General features: G+C 39.2%; 1 protein-coding gene and 1 non-coding gene across 2 annotated transcripts; both read right to left on the minus strand.

Moving 5' to 3' along the window:
* Window positions 1-3,848: 3,848 nt before the first annotated feature.
* Window positions 3,849-17,556, minus strand: LOC145491486 (bridge-like lipid transfer protein family member 3B). Its single transcript, XM_081470724.1, has 11 exons — window positions 17,007-17,556; window positions 16,729-16,891; window positions 14,280-14,318; window positions 13,943-14,052; window positions 12,997-13,264; window positions 11,897-12,547; window positions 11,086-11,455; window positions 10,164-10,270; window positions 9,195-9,275; window positions 8,455-8,784; window positions 3,849-7,832 (listed from the first exon to the last, which is right to left on the minus strand). The coding sequence occupies exons 1-11, from the start codon at window positions 17,048-17,050 to the stop codon at window positions 5,631-5,633; spliced, it is 4,365 nt and encodes a 1,454-aa protein (XP_081326850.1). The 5' UTR covers window positions 17,051-17,556; the 3' UTR covers window positions 3,849-5,630.
* On the minus strand, window positions 9,450-9,522 carry Trnat-ggu (transfer RNA threonine (anticodon GGU)). Its single transcript has one exon. It is a non-coding gene; the product is annotated as a tRNA-Thr (tRNA).
* Window positions 17,557-19,018: the final 1,462 nt, after the last annotated feature.

The following is a 19,018-nucleotide window of genomic DNA, read 5'->3' on the forward strand; positions in this document are numbered from 1 at the left end:
CCGTCTATTCCTTGGCACCGACACTCTATCTTGTAATTTAATTCGTTCTTTTCAAAAGCCATGATCTATTGTGATTCCTGTTTTTTTTAGCATAAAAGATCGCTTTAATAATAAAATAATACATTGCTTTTATCGTTGACGTATCCATTAAAACTTGCTATTATAAATAAATTTGAGAGATGTAACCCCACAACTCTACAGCTATTATAGATTTTCAAAAACACAGTAAAAACAGAAGCGTCTAGTCTTTCGCGTGCAACACGAGCTTTTATTTGTTTAATTAATTTCTTATATATATTCATTTGCCAATTTAAATTTATTTATTTGTTTACCTTGCTTTATGTTTAATTATTTCTTTGTTTTAAATCTTCTTATGTATTAATTTAAACCTACCTAATGAAATGGTGCAGGCATGCCTACGTGAAGAGAATAACATTTTTAATTGGAAATTGAGCCGAAACAAAGCATAACGAAACATAAACCCGCGGGGCGTCGCCAACTAAATGGGACTACGTTTAAACAGGCACGTTTCCAAAAACGTTTTTTTTTTTTTTAATACCTTTTGAGAGAAATGACAAGTATATTGTATCACTCTGCAATACATAAACCTCTACACAGATCTGAGTTGATAAGCGCTGTCCACAAAGGTATATGGTTTTGGCAGAAGGAATCTCTCAGTGGCTTAGACAACCTACGTCTGAAACAGCCGATCGATTATGGAAAATCACATAGTTTCACTAATCGGAACAGTCCGGCACCCCACTGCGAATTTCAAGGACAACACAGAAGGAGGTGAAGCCGTCTCCTTCTTGGAGTAGAAGACACATTACATGCACGTCACAACAGAGCGCCGCCTTATAAACCTGTATTAATTATTTTCATTGTTTTCCTCGTTTTTTTGTCCTTTTGTTCTGTATTGTTTTACGTCAGCCTTGTCTTCTGCACCAAGAGCCGTGAAGACAGCAACGGATAGATCCGTGCACTTTGACATAACATAACTTAAAAATGATTTAAACGAGCTAGAGTGTATACTTTCCTTTGTTCTGAAGAGTAATGGAAATACTTGTGAAAGCGTGGGAGACTCAAAGAAAACATGTAACAAGAATGTTTCTACAGCTTGTTTTGTTGTCACAAATTTCCATAGCTCCAATGCAACAGACATACCTCTTGCAAATAGCCTATATATGAAATACTATGATTATATTTCAATAAAAGTATCAAAAACGAGATTGTCTCTAGCCGTTTGTCAGTTTCGCAAAGCAAATGTTTTATAGTCACACAAGGCGTCTGCGGCGACAAACTCCAGCTGGAGTATAATGTTGTGGGGTACCACTGACTCATATTAGTTTAGACATAATTGTAAGATAAGTTTAATTGAGTAAGCTTAATTCAGAACTTGATTTTACGTTTATTGGCCCATAACGCGGAATCACAGAAAGTTGTTCATGTAAGTGGTATGTATTTTGTTTCTGTGAAGACGTTTTGTTTGTTGAGTTCAAAAAGTTCGGAAACAATCCAGCACTTAATGTTTGAATAGTGCAGTCAGAAAAGATAAGATATTCCTCCGCTAGTCAGCACGGTAACACTAACATCACTGAGAAGATCCAAGACCGCGGCACCTTGTTTATACAGTTGAACCTCCGGTTGCGACCACCTCTTCAACTCAACGACCTGTTTTCCAAAATACCAAAAGTTTCCAAGTCATATCACTATATTTGGAACCTCTTGTAAGCGACCGCCTCTCGTAAGCGACCGTGACCACTTTAGAGCTAAAGATCGAAATTTTCTTTTATTTTTAACCTCCTGTAAACGACCATTAAGACAGACAATGGAGCGAAACCGTCTTGGATAATAAGGTGGTGTAACATTATCACATTTCTGGGTAGTGCAAGAGAAGGAAATTTCTCAATGGGGAGTACCGGATTGACTTTTCACATGAGTAAAACATTTAAAAATTTAAAGAAGAAATGCACATACACTGTACCCTTTCAGTCTTAAAAGACACAACCTTAAATGTCTTAAAATTACGATATGCTAATGAGGCAAAATTTTAACCCAATATGATCCAAGCTCTCGTAAACGACCATCTCTCGTAAGCGACCACCTAATCATGACATTTTGGGTGGTCGCTTAAGGAAGGTTCCACTGTTATGGTGTTCATCTATTTGTGTCCCTAATCTGTCCACAGACCCTATATTTTGTCTTGAGTTCGTCGAGATCGCAAGTCGGGCGCGTGGGACCCAAAACGCAAGGGGGTGGGGCTGGGGATAGACATCGCCCGTGCATTTGAAGAAAAATAACTGTTAACAGAAAAAAATAAACATCTGTGGACAGACAATATAAGCACGTACTCCAGTTTTTCTTCTGGTTTGCCGCCTCACCGGCTCTTGGCCTAGCATGGCACAAACAGGCCGTGTTTTTCTCCCTTTTTCTAATAGATATTCTTCAAATTGGTAATTTTTATTTGCTTGCGTGTAAGTTCTAATATTTCTCTGAAATTTTCTGATGGACTCCTTAAAAAAGGCCACTTCATTTCGTCAAAGCACATTTTAAGATAATTTGAGAACTTCTATATTTCAACCACTTTGGCGGGGGATATGTCAAATCATAATGGTGTCGATTAATTTTAATTCCCTTAATCATATTACCACTTTAGGAAACTTATTTCATCCGAAAAAATGTGTTTTCAGGTTGTGAGAACGGAACTGGGGAAGTGGTTCCTTAAACGAAAGTTCGTTTACTTCATTTTCACGCTCGCTCGCGCCCCCGATTAAGCGCCGCAGCTGGAAAACTGTAAGGCCCGGCCGCCGTCAACACTACGTCGGAGAAATTTGAAAACGGCGTTTGCACTCTGAAACGTATCAATTGTTTTCTGCTCACACTACGCCATCTCTTTCGCAGGATCCTACGTCGGAGAAATTTGAAAACGCAGTAATATCGGTCATTTTGGATTTGTGTTTTTGGGAAAACTCCAGCAGGGAAATACCAGATTTTTGCGACGACATCGTTTTCGAAAAGTTCCATTTTCAAATGACAATGGAATAATTAATGAAAACCGCACCTTTTTGGAAACGCTGTGGAGCGTTTCTAAAACAATACGGTCTCATGTGCCGTGTAAACGTAGGTAACCGTGTTTTTTTTTTTTGAAACAGCTTCTGTTGCCTTCTCCATCTCTGCTTTGAATCGCTCCAATAAAAATTGAATATCTCATTGTATTTTTTTATGTACGGACCCCGAATCAACATTCGGTACTTTTAGTGACTGTGTTTGTTTGTTATTCTCAAAAGAAGCTCTACCTCGTCGTCAGTCGGTCGAACTTCTCCTTGACGTTAATACAGTGGAAACCGGCCTGACGGTCACCTCGTTGATACAGTCACCTTGTTATTACGGCCCCTTTTTTTATCACGACGAAAAGCCCATACATTTTCTCATAACAAAACCCTTTTTGCGACCACCCCGTTGATACGGCCAAATTCTGAAATCTCGAACCTGTAAAATCCTTTATAATTTTAATCCGGCCCGTTTACACGGCCACTCAAACCAGTTTTGTTCATCTTTTCATTGTTAATATTTCATACACTGATTCCAGTTTCAATTTTTTAATTTTATATTACATCTGCATTCCAGATGCTTAATAAAGAACACGTGTTAAGAAGTGCAATTGTGATATATCTGTTAATCAATTTAGACCAGTCGTGAGGTTTGACCCTACTCCGTTAATATTAATACGGTCAAATTTTCATGGCCCGTTAGTGACCATATATATGGCGTCCCACTGTATTATTAACCCCCGAGAAGGAGAGGAACCCAACACGGGCGGACTATAACTAAGGAAAATAAATAAAATAAATAATAAATAAATCAATTCATTTAAGAGTCGAAGTGGTAAGTACTGCTGTACTAATAGTGGACACTGAAATAAGCAAACAAATATTGTAAATTAAATAGAATCTTGTTAAAAATCCCAACTGGCGGAAGGCTAACCAGTTGGCTATTTACAAGCGTGGAGGAGTTGAATCTGGGACCACCAAACACAACTCCATCTAATGACAGGGAGGAGGATTTGAACCAGGGACCTCCGGATTACAAATCCAGCGCCCTAACCACTAGGCCACGCCTCCTCCTCCGAAAGAGCGAGTCAGGCAGAGCAAATCCATCCATGATCTCTCATAGCCTTTAATTATATTTATCACATTTATAAATCTCAAACACTTTGCCATAAAATATGGTACAACTTATCTCCTAACTTATTATATCTAAAAACATTTCCTTGAAACTTGCAATATCCACATCTTACTCAATGTCATGTAAGCTTATGTACATAGATTTTTCCTAGATTGATTGACTAAATTTGTAATCCCTAAATATTTTTACAAATTTTCTACTGAAACAAAATAAATTTAAAAGGCTTAATTTTCCAGGTTGGTATTTATCTCTGAAACCGCAGCTTTTTCGATCGGGTAATCGATAAATTTGTAGTTACGATTGCGTGATTTCTAGAGTAACGCTTAACTCTTCAAAGTCACGCAAACATTGGAATGAGGATCTTGATAGAGGGGAATAACAATTTTTAATTATTAAGACTTTTTAAATACCTTAATCGTCATATTACTATATAGCCGGCTGAAAGAAACATCAATAATAGCTGTTTCTGTAAAAATAAATCCGACGTTAAAAATAGATTTCCTTCACGCTTTTTTGTGAGAAATGTTTTCGTCAAATTTCAGAAATAAAAATAGCTCTATGTAATTTGGATATGAATTACAACTAAAATTTTGCCGCCTGCTCTTACAAACTACTGTGCTAAGAAAAGCAAAAAAAAATAATATATGACCTCTGCGCGAAATTTTCACTTGCTTTACATTAATGCACTCTTGTGAAAACTATTTTCTTCACTCAGGTATTAAAATAGCTACATAGCTTTTACATTTAACATAGCTAATAGGCATTTCATTTTGTCTTTTTCGCAGGCGGTACGTTCCAGAATACCGCACCGAATCGAGAACGCTGAGTAAATTATCCGAGCCTGTAACACTCACAGTGCCCAGCCAAAGTTTCTCGTCACAGTGGTCGCAAATACTGATGGCAGGCGAGTAAAACTATTTCAACACAGCAAACCCCTTAACCCCTGTCCAATATTACCAGCCAATATTTGGGAATTCTCTTCACACAGCCAACCTAAAAACGTCTTGTCGAACGATTCAAACTGTTCAAGAACAACTCATCACTCCTAAGGAAATTTGAAATCGTCATTTACGTGAAAGAATGGACACCCACATCCATGACACATTGATTTTGGCGCTGAACAGATTGTAAGATCGTTGTGTGTCCAGGGGCTATTGGTGCAGATTTTTGATACTAAAATTGCAATATAGTGTTGCTAATTAATATTCGTTGTTTAGACAACATTGGCCCCCAGGGCCTCTCTTTGGCCTGCTCCGAGCTTGAGGGGAGATCTGGGAACAAGGCCGGCTACGCAACCTGGTTCCCAGGATCTCTCTTTTTCCCGCCTCCTGGTGCGAGAGAGGGGCGGGAAGAAGAGAGACCCTGGTAACTAGGTTGGTCAGCTACGTAGACGTCACTGAGATACACACGTTATAAACTATCAGAGGACGAGTTTTGTCGAGGTTCTATCTGTACCCCCTCCTTCCTCCTTTCTGAAAACTTGTCATCCTCTCTTGCAACAAGTCCTGTTCGCGGTTTGAAAATGACAACTCCTGCTGTAACCTTTCAATTGTCTTTAACAATGCATCGCGCTCATCCTGCAGCGACTGCAACGTAGCACGGGAAACAGCCATCTGGGCGACCAGGCACTGTTTCTCATTCTCCAAACTCTCGGCCCGGGAACACACCGAGGCTGAATCAGACAGGCTTAGTTGACTGGCATTGATGGACTCCTGGCGCGTCATTGGCATGGCTGCCTGTTCATTCTCACGTCCCTGGGAGTCATCGCCGCTCAGTGGTCTGATGTGGAACATGCCATCATGCGTGCGGCGGACGGAGATATTCTCGACGCTTAGATCCACTGGAATAGCCAGAGGCGCTGACACTAAGGTTGGTGGAAGATCATTATTGATGCTCACGCGCGAATTGTTCACTTCTACTAAGAATGGCATTGGAGGAATCAACACCTCGTCCTCGAAGCAGTCAGCCAGGCTACTCAGAGTACTCACGAGAAGAGTGCCATTGACCCCATTCACTTTGACATGCATGAAGCCCCTTTCACCAGCTGTCGGCTCATTTCTCTCTGCAGATGGTCCGAATTCAGCACGCATGCACGCCATGAGAGCACCCTCTGACGCCTGAGCCGGGACCGTGCTCTTTGTGAGTGATCTTCTAAAGGATTTTTGGTTGAGGTATTTTTCAAAATTGATCACACCAAGCTCTTCTAACTTAATCTCCGGGCAAATCATCTTCACAACTTTGTCGAATCCTTGGAGATGAATTCCAACCTCTACTTCCTCTCCTCCGATAGAGAGAATCGACACCATTTTGCGTTCTTTGTGCTCCTTTTCGCAGTCCTTGTCACTGCTGGTAGTTTTGGACAGGTTACTGCCGTCCAACTGACTGCTGAAGTTACTCGCATTGCTATCTGTCCTACTTTGAGCAAGGCCTGCTGTGGATTTGTCACCGACTGGAACCACCAGCCAACCATCAGAATCAGGCGCTGAAGCAGCACTGGCGCGTCCTGAAGTATGAGATACCGACTGAGCCGAGCTGGGACGTGATGACGGAGTGAGCTCTTGACTAGCTTTAGGATTGTGATTTTCAAAGGACACGGATCCATCTTTGCGCGGGGCCTCCTCTGAATCTGTTCTTGATGGCGTCTTAAAATCGAGAACTTCCGGAGATTGACAGCCGCTGTCCAGCACACCACCAGTGTCGAGATAACTGCTCAGACTGCTGGCGTTACGGCTTGTGTTTTGAGACGGATGCCTCTCTAGACGAGACACATCACTGTCCGGCGCTGGTGGAAGCACAATATTGAAGTCTACTCCTTGCGCAAGAATGGAAAAATACAAAGCAGGTTGATCGTCTGTTGGCTGATTCCCGCTAGAGACATCGTTACTCTGTGTTGCTTTGCACTTTTCTAAATCCTCTTGTAGCTTGATCAACATTTCCTGTAGACGTAACAGGAAGATGAATTGAAAGTGGTCCAACTGAACACTGACACATTGTGGGATGTGGATTAGGAAGCTCACATCAGCTCTTGACTCTAAATTTAGCTCCTGATTTGCATGTCCTTCTATCTCTGATAGGCCATTTAGCGTGTCCTCAGGTATAGGAGCCTTCTTGGGTAATGGAGGGGCTTCTTCCAAAGGCACCCCTGGTAAATTGGGTCCATTATGGGTCAATGTCTCATACGCTGGCGGTAGTTCCCTCACAACAGGGGCTGGCTTGTGTGGTTCATTCCTGGGCTCATAAGCGGGTGGTGGTCCATCTTCCAGGCTCCTTCTAGCGAGGGCCTCAGAAGTGTGGGGATTAATAGAGGGATCGCTATTGCGTAAATCATTAGAGGTTGTAGACAAAAGCGAAGGAGCGGTCGTATGTGACCTGTTCTTTGTAGTTAAAACTGGTTCAGAAGCCTTTCTCTTTGGTGACACGAGCTCTGAAGACGACCTAGGATGCAGGGGTGGTGAGTGAAGCCTGCTGGCGCTTTGCATCCTTCTGACTGCAGACTGGATGCCTGTGCTGTTGTCGCCATTGGTTGGCAAAGGAGTGGCAATCCATATCTGAACGGGAACAGCGTCTATGAAAGGCATCGGGCGCTTCTTTACCTCCTCGATACCCAGGAAATCCAGCCACACCTGCTCAGCTGAGATACACCACACCTGTAAAGAGTATTCAAAATAATGAAACAAAACTCATTTTAAAAAATAACAAACAATAACTATTGCAGGTAAACTACTGTCAGTGTTATCTAGCAGGTGATGTATTTGATTGTAGCGCCAAAAACAAAAGAAATTGTTTATGTATTGTAAGTCATGTATTATCTAGCAATGTAATGTAAGTAATGTATGTAGCCCACTGTTAGTAAGTGTTGTAGTGTAAGACTATTGCAAGTAATGTATCGTCAGTATTGTATAGTAGCAAAGTATAAATGAACCGTTATAAAAAATAATAACAATAATAAAATTTGTAATAATGATAATTTTATTTATTTTATTAGTTACAAAACAATAAAATATTGAAAATATTATTAAGTTACGAGCTATAATAAGAAGACTGTATTAATCCTTTGTTATAAATGACATAAGATGAAAAACAAAATAATGGCTCAGCTTCCAGAAAATGTGACAAAAAATTAGCCCAATAAAAAACTTTATAAGTAGTCTAAACATCGTATTGTGATGCCAACTACAAATAATAATAACAATAACAAAAACAATAACAATAACAATAATAATAATAATAACAATAATAATAATAATAATGCAAACAAACAAACAATACCTGTGATGGCTGATGCGTTCCAAATGTGTCTTGACAAACACCGTTCAAATGTTTATCAATCTTCGCAGAATTTGCCAACAAACTGCAATCATTCACCCACGAGGAGTTTGGCAGTGGTTGGACATCTCCCGATATGGAAGGGAAGTTTTCAAAATCGGTGTATATCCTGGAGCCCAGGAACGGATGAAGAAACATTAACATGTCTGTCTGGGTGGACTTGTAACCAGTCCTTGAATTCGTGATGAACACTTGAGACATTTGGATCTGGAGGGCCTGGGGCCGAGAATCTTTGTATGCTGCACAAGGTTCACTTGGGCAAGGGATAATTATCTGAAAAAAGGTGAAAGGTCATAACTAGGTCTAGGCGACCTTCTTCCTCAATTAGTTTAAATTTCTCTTTATTTACTACCAGACCAAAATCATAGGCATGAGATGAAGAACACATAGCACTGTAGAAGCTACACTAAGATTACGAGCTTAAGATTTCTATGAGGTGATAACTGAGGTAGGCTGTGAATGCAGACATTTCCAGCTATCACTTGGTTCTGCAGAACCAAGCAACAGTCCAGAAATACATCTACATTTTTGGCTATAACTGAGGGGACTTGGAGTCAAATCAACTGTCACCTTATAAAAATTGAGAGTGATTAATGGCAATAGTAGAATTCAAACTAAATTTCCTTCAAATGTTGATTTCCAATTAGTAATTATTACAACCTTGCTACAAAAGATAAGCCTACCTTTGGCATGAGGGCTTCAATTCTGATATCAATATGACTTGAGGGTGGATTAGATTGTTGAGGTGCACCAATGGACCATGTCTGAAAACAAAACTGTGTTATCACATAGCAAACTATATACACACTGTAAAATACAAGTGAATATATGAAAGACCATACATTTGAACTGCGGAGAAAGATATGAAGATATGATTGATCATCACAGTTATACACACAACTTAAGCAGTTTTAAAATTAAAGCCTGAAAAAAAATCCAGGCCTGAACGGGATTTGAACCCATGACCTCTGCAATACCGGTGCAGTGCTCAACCAACTGAGCTATCAAGCCAACTGGGATCTGCTCACATTGTGAGTTCATAACATACCCCCAGACAGTGAAAATATATGGTCTTTCATATATTCACTTGAATTTTTTTTTCCAGGCTTTCATTTCACAACTGCTTAAGTTGTGTGTATGACTGTGATGATCAGTCGTATCTTCATACACACTGTAAGTTAACCCATTGGAAGACTGACATGATAATGGTCCTCTTTGCCAAAACAAAATAAGTGCCATAGTTCACATGGTTACACAAGGACCTGGTTGTTCAAAGGATCAATGGTACTATCCACTGGATCTATAAACCACTAGCATTGCTCATTCTTTGAAAGCATGAAATAAACCATGGGTCTAGCTGTCCATACCTTCCAGCATCTTTAGACTTCTGTGGTAGTCATTTTGTAATGATGCGCAAAGGTTGTTGGTTCAAATCCCATTTAAGCCTATTTTTTCACGTTTTCTTTGAAACACCCAATGTTTCTACTACACAATTGTAAGTCTCTCTTTCTCATGGTACATTATGGCATTGTAATAATAACTAATTCTAGAGCAACAGCCACTTAAATTTACCTAGATAACACAAGTCTACATGTGGCTGTGTACTCTGTGGTCCAGTGTCTGTGTTATTAGCATATGACTGTGCTACTTACTCTCTGTCCAAGAATGCTTTGCATGAATTTGTTGAACCATAGACAAGTTGCAGTGTCCACTGTCAACTGAATTGGGTTCAACTGGATAAACAGGTTTGGACAAGGCACTGAAATCATGGAATATCATTTTTTGTTAGCCTTTGTTATGCACAGCCTATGTACATGTACATATATGTACGTGTAGACATTGATTAAAGGGAATAATTGTTGATAAAACATGCAGATTAAGACTGATATTCTTATTTTCTGTCGCAATATTTGTCAAGCATATTTATTTTGTATTTACGTGGGAGATGCAGTAGCATAAAGGTTAGTGTGTTTGACTCTGGTCCATGCTTGAGGCCAGGCCAGGGTCATTGTGTTGTTTTCTTGAGTAAGACCCTTGACAAACACAGTGCCTCTCTCCACCTATGTGTATAAATGGGTAGCAAGAAATGTTGAGGTAGCCTGACAGAATACTGGAGAGTAACCTGCAATGGATAAAGCATCCAGGGGAGGGGGGCCAGGGAGAATAACAATACTCCCAGCCACTTCATACTTCAAGAAATGGAGTTAAGTGCTGAGAGCTGTGAGTTAGATGGGCTTAAGAGGCTCTACTTTTGTACTGCTTGAATGGGATGCCAGCAAATGTTTCACAGTTTAGTAACATTTGTCAGACATACATGGTGATTTGATTTTTCCAACGTCTCTGAACCAACTACCTGACAAACCACAGTCAGGCTAGGACTGTCATTAAGTTTTGATTCACCTGTAGTCTTGATAGACCTTCACTCCCACAACAAATTTGTTACCTTTTGTACTTCCTTAAAATTACTTTAAATGCTCAGTTGAGTTCCTGGAGGAGGGCTACTCCTTAGAAATACAAGACTAACAATGATTAAGATGGCCAGGTGTGTTACAGTCTAGTCAACTGCTCTATTACCTGCAGATCCTATAGACCCAGGATAGTAATATTGCGTAAAGTCCAGCTGAAATGCTGGCATGTCAGAAGGTAGGTACAATGCCTTTTTATCAGATGATAGAAATGCCGTTTCCTCTTTACCAACATTACTCGTTGTTACAGGCATGATGAAGAATTCCTCGCAGCGAACCACAAAACAACTTTCAAGCATGAACACTGGTCGTTGAAGATTACTCTTGATGGAATGCGCTGATTGTCCAGCTCGTGAAGGTGTGCTTGTATGTGAAGAACTTGGCTTTCTGATATTCATGCGGGGGGAGGAGGGAGTGGAGTGAAGTGGAGAAGACGGAAGTGATGAACCTTCTTTGCCATTTACACCAACAAGAGAACTCTGAAAGAAAATAATGAAGTAAAATTGCTCTATGACTACTGAATTAAAACTTTATCTCTTTCATCATTTGAAATTTCCATTCTTCAAATGAATGGTTCAGATTGAAAAAGACACTCCCAAAACTTAAAGGTTGAATGGATTCATGCCAAGCTTCATCCAGGCAGGACAAAAATTGCAAAGAATAAAAGTTTATTGGCATGATTTTGATATCAGCAACATGATTAAATCCCAGGTGTGATCAAAGTCAAAGTTCTCTTCACAATACCAAGACATTATCAAACAAGCAGGTGATGAGAATAAAGAAAATCATCAGCTACTGCTGGTGATATTGTCTTGATGCAACACCAAATTTGCAGAAGTGATATTAAAAAAATAGAAATGGGACTGGAAGGGCATCAAGCCATGAAAATGAATGACTGGCAGGTAAATTTAATTACTTACATCACTCCTGGCTCGATGATGAGTCTGTGAAGCTCTTTGAGGTGATAACTGTTTGTTACTTTGCGAGTTCCTAAACGCGTTCAAAAGCTGATTGACCCAATAGGCACGTGTCAAGGAGGCCTCGTTGTGAGAGGGCCAATCAGTGCGTGATGTTCCAGCCAGGTGATATGGATAATAATCAACTGATAACTTGTTCATTTGCAAATGCATAGCTCCACCATCACCAACACTTTGTTCCGAATCATCACACAAGTGCAGGTCAATACTTCCTGTCCTTAAGTGATAACATGTTTCCCGCACATCATGTTGCGTAAAGAGTGCATTTAAAGACTCATATTCAGACTTTCGTTCATGTATCATAGATCCTGCATAATGAGTTTGCTGCTGGGTAGCCTGGCCTACAGGCTGCCCAGGATTTGCCCGAGGTCCTTTTTTCTCTACTGTCTGTGACATGGCCAGGGTTACAGAGTGCAATAGACCAGCTAATGCTTGTAACTGCGACTGAGTAAGGACCCATAAAATATCATCTAAGAGAAGTTCCAGTCTTGCAGATAATACTGCACAGTCTTCAAGACGTTTCTTGATTGTAATGTGTAGGGCTGAGTGGCTTGTTATAAGACGTAGAGGAGCTGACTGTTCAGTTGATTTTTCCTGGAAATAATTTTCAACCTTTCATAAATCTGTTTCTTTTTATAACCATGGAAAACAACAAAAATGAGATTCCACTGTATTAATTTTGATGACCTCACAAGCTAACAGCAATTGTATAAATCTCAACACAGTTTGCACACAGCTGTCCCAAGAAAGGTTACGTTAAACAAATGCCTTCATGTGACAATGCTGAAAGTTACTACGGAGAAATCATAGTTCGACATTGTTCACAGATTGAAGTTCAGAGTGTTATCATTGTTAATATCATTTATTGAGTCAAAAAAAAAATTCTTTCATCTGGATTGCCCCTATTGCAGTTATTCACAGTGAGGTTGAGGCATTGTAGATTCAGAATACTTCTTAAAATTGATTGATTCTTTTGCAGACTTTTCACAACTGTTTGGATAACCTTTCTCAAAACAGCTGTACACATATTTGTATTTTCTTACATCATACAAAGCGTTGGCATCTATCCTAAGTGTTGACCAAGTTATCTCTTTAAATGTCAACACCTCTCCTCTTGTCTCATCTTTCACTCTCGTCATGCGCAGGTCATCTGGCTGCCACTTAGGAGTAGTACTTTGAATAAAAAGACGTGACATCTGGAACGTGGCAAGAAAAGCTTGAAACTTGAATGAAATGATCACAGAGTTTATCTGAACGAACATTCCATCAACCACTTTCTCAACAAAACCATACCTATTAGGAGCTTTTTCCCTGTAAAATGCAAAATTAAATACATTTTTCAATGACACATAATGCAATTTTTTTCACTAAAGACCCAGATGTAACAAAAAGAAACTTACATGATATACAACAAGAGTAATTCAAACCAACTTTGTTTTGGAAGTCGAAGATACAAATGGTAACTGCCGAGACTTACCCCATGCACCAATGCCAATGCAATGCAATGTTTTGTTTATGTAAAATTCAATTTCAAGAAAAAATCTGGTTCTTCCCATTGACAAATTTCCATTTCTTGTACAAGCCAGGAACACAATAATGTTACAACACCTTATTATCCAATTTTTGCTCTATTATCTGTCAAGTGGTCACTTATAGGAGGTTAAAAACAAAGGAAAATTTCAAACTTTTAGCACTAAAAGTGGTCTCAGATGCTTATGAGAGGTCGCTTACAAGAGGCTCCAAATATAGTGATATGACTTGGAAACTTTTGGTATTTTTGAAAACTGGTCGCTGAGGAGAGGTGGTCGCTTGCGAGTGGTGGTCGCAACTGGAGGTTCAACCGTAGCTTAATGTAACAAACACTGGATGGCAGCATGACCTTAACTGTAGCAGTGGGGTGGGGTGGGGAGGGGAGGTGCAGTAAAGCCCAACTGACCAGGAGTATTACCAAGTGCGACACCAGTTTGACTTTAGATCTGACTAACTTACTTGGCAGGCTGAGGAGGTGGGTTAGGTGGGTGTGTCTGGGGTGAGCCAGGTGGTGGTGTGTTGACATCTCCATCTATTGCCTCCATATTGACCTCAACACGGTCAAGGTACTGCAAATCAACATCACATTCTCTATTGTTAGTAAATGCTAAAACAGCTATTGTTGCAGTTCTCAGTGGTTTGATATACAAATGAGGAGAAATGGTCCATTCTACTTTGTATTGATCCACCCACTACAACAATAAAGCTGACTTCTTCAAAGCTTTGACCATGCTGAACATTGACAATTTACATTGTGCATACTTATATACAGTACAATTAGTAAGATAGAACATACCAGGCAAATTGGATCTGTTTTGAGCCGTGTCCAGTGAATCTATAAATGAAAGAAACATACATGTACATTTATTTAGCCATTTTAGACACAAATTAGGCCATGTTTCATATCACCTATGTCCACAAAACAAAGTATGTCATGGTTTACCACTGAATTTATTTGGATGTCTACAGTTAAACACAGTGTAGGTGTAATGATGGTCTAGATTTTCACTCTGATTAGAAATCATGTTGTGGTGGCACGCTGACGTCAGGGTTAGTGCACTCCGGACCAAATGGTCCGAGTTCAAGCCCTGGTGTTGGGCACTGCGTTGTATTCTTAGGCAAAATACAGGACTCTCAGATTACCTCTCTTCACCCGGGTGTACAGTGTATGTACGTAAATGGCTACTGGTAATTTAATGCTGGGGGTAACCAGGTGTTTCATTAAAGTTTTCACCAGGAGGGCCACTGGTTCTAGGGCAACTAGCTTCCTAGCCTTTCACGCTATTGCAACCAAAGATAAGTGCTGTAATGTGACATTTGGCTCATATGCAGACTTGAGAGACAAAGAGTGTGTTAAACTGGATTCACTGACTCCGTGATTCAGCCAGAAAATTTTATTTGAGGGCCAAAGTGGCCCCTGAAGACCCTTTTAGGGGCCAATTTTTTAGGAAAGGGGCCAATAAATAATAATTGGTAAAAAATAGTCGCCAAATGCAAATTTTTGGTCGCCAGATACTATATGAAGGACCCGTGCACTACAAGCTAAGAGAGCAATCCATAGGCAAACATGACATAGTCAATCATTAAGGGTTTGCAATACATTACAGGGCGATTTCAAACACAGTCAGCCATTTGGAAGTTTTCTGAAGTGAGAGAATCAATACAGCAAAGCAAAGGATGGATTGACTTCTTTTCTTATGTTGAATGTTTAAGAAGCAAAGATCTTTCAAAATACGGTTTTCTAGAAGGACATAATGTCTGAGAAAATAACAGTTATTGATCATCAACACAGAGAAATGTAGTCGCCATTATGGCAACTAAACCAGAAATTTTGGTCGCCAAGCTAGGATGAAATGTTAGTTGCATTGGTGACTGTATTGGTTGCAATTACAAGTGCTGGCAGGGATGGCTTTTAAATTACATGTACTATGCCAATGTTAAGCCTGTAGCTTTGTAAAAGGAAAGGGTTAAATTGCCCCTTTTTTTGTTTTTCTGGGGGCCATCTCTGATTGCAACGTGGGATTCCCGTAATGGCACGGTCTGGCAAACACTGTTGACTACAGAGCTTAATATATTTCCCCACCATGTTAACTATTTAATGTGGTGGATTAGCTAATCTGACATCTGCCATGATGTACACTAATAGTAACTGACAGACACATACATGTAGTATGAGGACCTGAAACTGGCAGGTATGTTGGCAGATAACATTAGTGGGATCAAAAATATAAACAAAATGCAATTTTACATGTAATTACATTTCTTTATTAATTTTACCATAATTTGGGCAGAGTTAAGACTAAAAACAAGACTATCTGGGCCAATTTCCTGTTCCAACAGTGATCCAATCTTTATAAAAATTTACTGGACACATTTCAATTTTTAAAATAGCATTTATTTAATATATCACATTTCAATTTCTTGGAAAAAAAAAAACTATAATGTATTGATGCAATTTGTACTTTGAGCAGTTATGCAATGTTTGAGGCTGATTTGCAAAATTATCCGTTCTGGAACATTTCTATGACAACATTTAGAATTCACAAGTATTGCGCCTTAATTTGCACTTGCAATGTAAGTGGCTAAAAGTTGACAAAACGTAGCACCATTCATTTTGTATTTTATTGACAACTATTGTGAAATTAGCTCTTCAAAAATTCATTTCCATCTCAAATTAGGTTTTATTCTATGATCGTCTTTCCACTCATATTTTCGTCCAAATTGTAATTCTCAATAAATTGTTTGGCCCTGATCCATTTGGAACGAATTTATTTTGCACCAATCGATAGATTTATAACAAAGAGATAAGTCAACAATGAAAGAATCAATATTCATACAAATGAAAATCGCATTGAAATTATAATTCAATTCAACGAAATTTAGCTTCATTCCAATCAAACGAAAACTTTTCCTTTGATATCCAACACACAATAAAATATATAATTTTACTTTCATTTTAGCAACTCGCCCTCAATAGAAGCTGATATAAGACACTGTAGATCGGTAGTTTAGCTGAAGCTTTGTAAGTTTTTTTACAAGTCTTCCATAATCTTGTAGTACCGGCACGTATACAAGTTTCTCTCTAGGCTTGTGAATTTTATTCACCTCATAAGTCTTTATAGTTCTCGGCTGATTTCTCTTTAACATGTTCATCGAGCAAGACGACTGCACCATACGGAGACTTGTCAGTGAACCCTAATATTGATTGTATGACAATAAGCTTAGCACTCATAACAACTTCCTACCTTCGCTGAAATTTTGTTGCACACAGCTTTTGTAAGTCGAATCCATGGAGGTAACTCGAGAAGCTCGGAGAGAGTTGTTTCATCTAGCTCAAGATTATGAAGTTCCCCTTCCCCTTTGAGAAACTTCACGCTGATTTTGTTGGGAGAGAGATTCTTCGTGAACCTAAAGGATTCGAACGAAAATAAATGGACAACAAGTTAACTAATTCACGTGCTATGTCATCGCCGGCCGCGCACTTCAAATATAATCCTGTTGGCTCAATATAACACTTCAATACCTCGCCAGTTGCTTCGCGATTTGGTTCTTTACCAAACTAGACATTATGTCTCAGGATAAATGTTAAAATTGGCGATGTTTTCTCCCCATCCCTCTCCGCGCTTCAACATGTTGTTGTTTCGAAGTTTGGACCCGCGCTTGCGCAACACATTCCAGAACTGGGTGATGACGTAACTTTTGCCACCAGAGACAGGCAAGGGTGGAGTGGTGTTTGAAGTCATCTTCTACAAATTTGTACCTGCTCTTATCCTTACTTCGAAAAGTTCATTGGACCACAGCAATCATGCCTCGGTAGAGGTTATCGGAAGATTGCAATGCAGCATAAACATATTATCTACAGATATTTGATCATCAAAAAATGAAGCCTTCGATCGAAGCTGGGTAGCTAAACATGCCCGGTTTCAATTTTTCGTCTATGTTCAGTGAATTTGTGTCGATAAAAATTATTTTCTTCGTTTTTTAGCTGTTACAAAATGCTAAAATGTAGTTAATTTTTTGTTATCTTGCTTTTGAAATGTCTTGCTCATATTCGCTTCTTTAATTATGGGTAGAAAATAGCAATATGTAACAAAACGCCCATTCACCGCATTGTGTGCAGCCAAAGTGTTTTGCTTGAGTGAAAATTAACTACTATTATTATTTTTATTTTTTTGATACAGATAAAAAAACTTCACATTTGATGAATTTTATACACCGTGTCGTGTTTCGTTCCATATGTTTTAAGGAAACGAAAGACAACCTGGCTTTGTAGATAACTCACTTGCACAGAACACTGTGAGTTTCCAAACGTCAGTTCCACTGACCAAAAAGCAGTCTCATCTCGCTTAGTAAACAAAATAAGTAGTAGCAGTTTCTTTCCACTAACACGAGGGTCGATTGCAGTTGCATTGATGCCAATAATTTGAAACTGAATAAATACACTTTGTGTGATTTCATCAAAATGTATACAGCTGTTACGAAGGGACTGACGGCAAAACAATGGGCCAGACCACCCACGTAGGTACATAAACAACAAGATAATTTTGACCCTCTGATTGAACCCAAATTTCAGGTTCCCCCAGTTGAACTGGAACACAAAAAACTGTGTCAAATTTTCACGATGGGAAATTGTTTTGACTTTAGCCAGTTTGGATCTAATTTTAAGACATTTTTATAACTCATCCGCCGATCGGGCGCTTTCTTCCCTCAAACCCCCTAAGGCAAAATCCTCAAGAGCCCGTCACGCAATTGTTCATGCGGGCCACATGTATCAATTTGTACGTTACACTACATCACAATTACTGTGAAACCAACTATATAACTTATTGAAAGTAACAATAATGTGTTCAACGATTAAAAACTCTAGAAAACAATGTTCTCACTAAGAGGAATTCAAATCATCTTCGAGTTGCGGGCTAAAATATTGATATCGGGACGTTACATTTAAAAATTAGTAGAAGTTCATCGTGAAGGGACAAGGCTACTCACTCGGGAAGTTTCTGGTTGAAACACGTTTAAGTAAAAGCTGTCAAAACTCACTCTAGCCGGTCAAATTTTCTAGGCAGATATAATATCATGATACTCAATAGACTAACTTTCATACCTGAATAATGTGTGAAGAACTTGTAGTTTCTTGGCAATGTTGATGTTCATCTTTCGAGCAAATTCTTAGGCGCCTATCCGTCTACATATATCGTCACTGTTAAGGGAACAACCACTTTCAGAACACAGAACAAATCGTTTAACCTTCAAAACATTTCCGAAAATATTTTTACTTTCTCTTCCTAATAAATAATAAATGTGCACTTTTGATAATATTGGAGATTATATCTCGACAAAATTGCCGTAACTATTCGTAGGCCTCTCTTGTTTATGACTAGCTGGTGAATCACTGAAAAGTTATAAATGTTTGATGGTTTTTGTCCTTCAAGATAACCTGGCTGAAACCGCATTTTGAATTTGTAATATTTCGCCACGGCCCACCAGGGGAGAAGCTAGGATTTCAGACGTAATTCATGTTATTTCCAAAATGTT

Source organism: Orbicella franksi, chromosome 6 (assembly GCF_964199315.1).
Source record: "Orbicella franksi chromosome 6, jaOrbFran1.1, whole genome shotgun sequence".
NCBI lineage: Eukaryota > Metazoa > Cnidaria > Anthozoa > Scleractinia > Merulinidae > Orbicella > Orbicella franksi.

Excerpts from the sequence above, each read along its gene's own strand:
- LOC145491486 (XM_081470724.1), bottom strand. The coding sequence starts at position 17,050 with ATGTCTAGTTTGGTAAAGAACCAAATCGCGAAGCAACTGGCGAG. Across the intron at positions 14,319-16,728 it reads GCAACAAAATTTCAGCGAAG|ATTCACTGGACACGGCTCAA; the intron begins GTAGGAAGTTGT and ends TTTCATTTATAG. Across the intron at positions 11,456-11,896 it reads ATCATCGAGCCAGGAGTGAT|AGTTCTCTTGTTGGTGTAAA; the intron begins GTAAGTAATTAA and ends ATTTTCTTTCAG.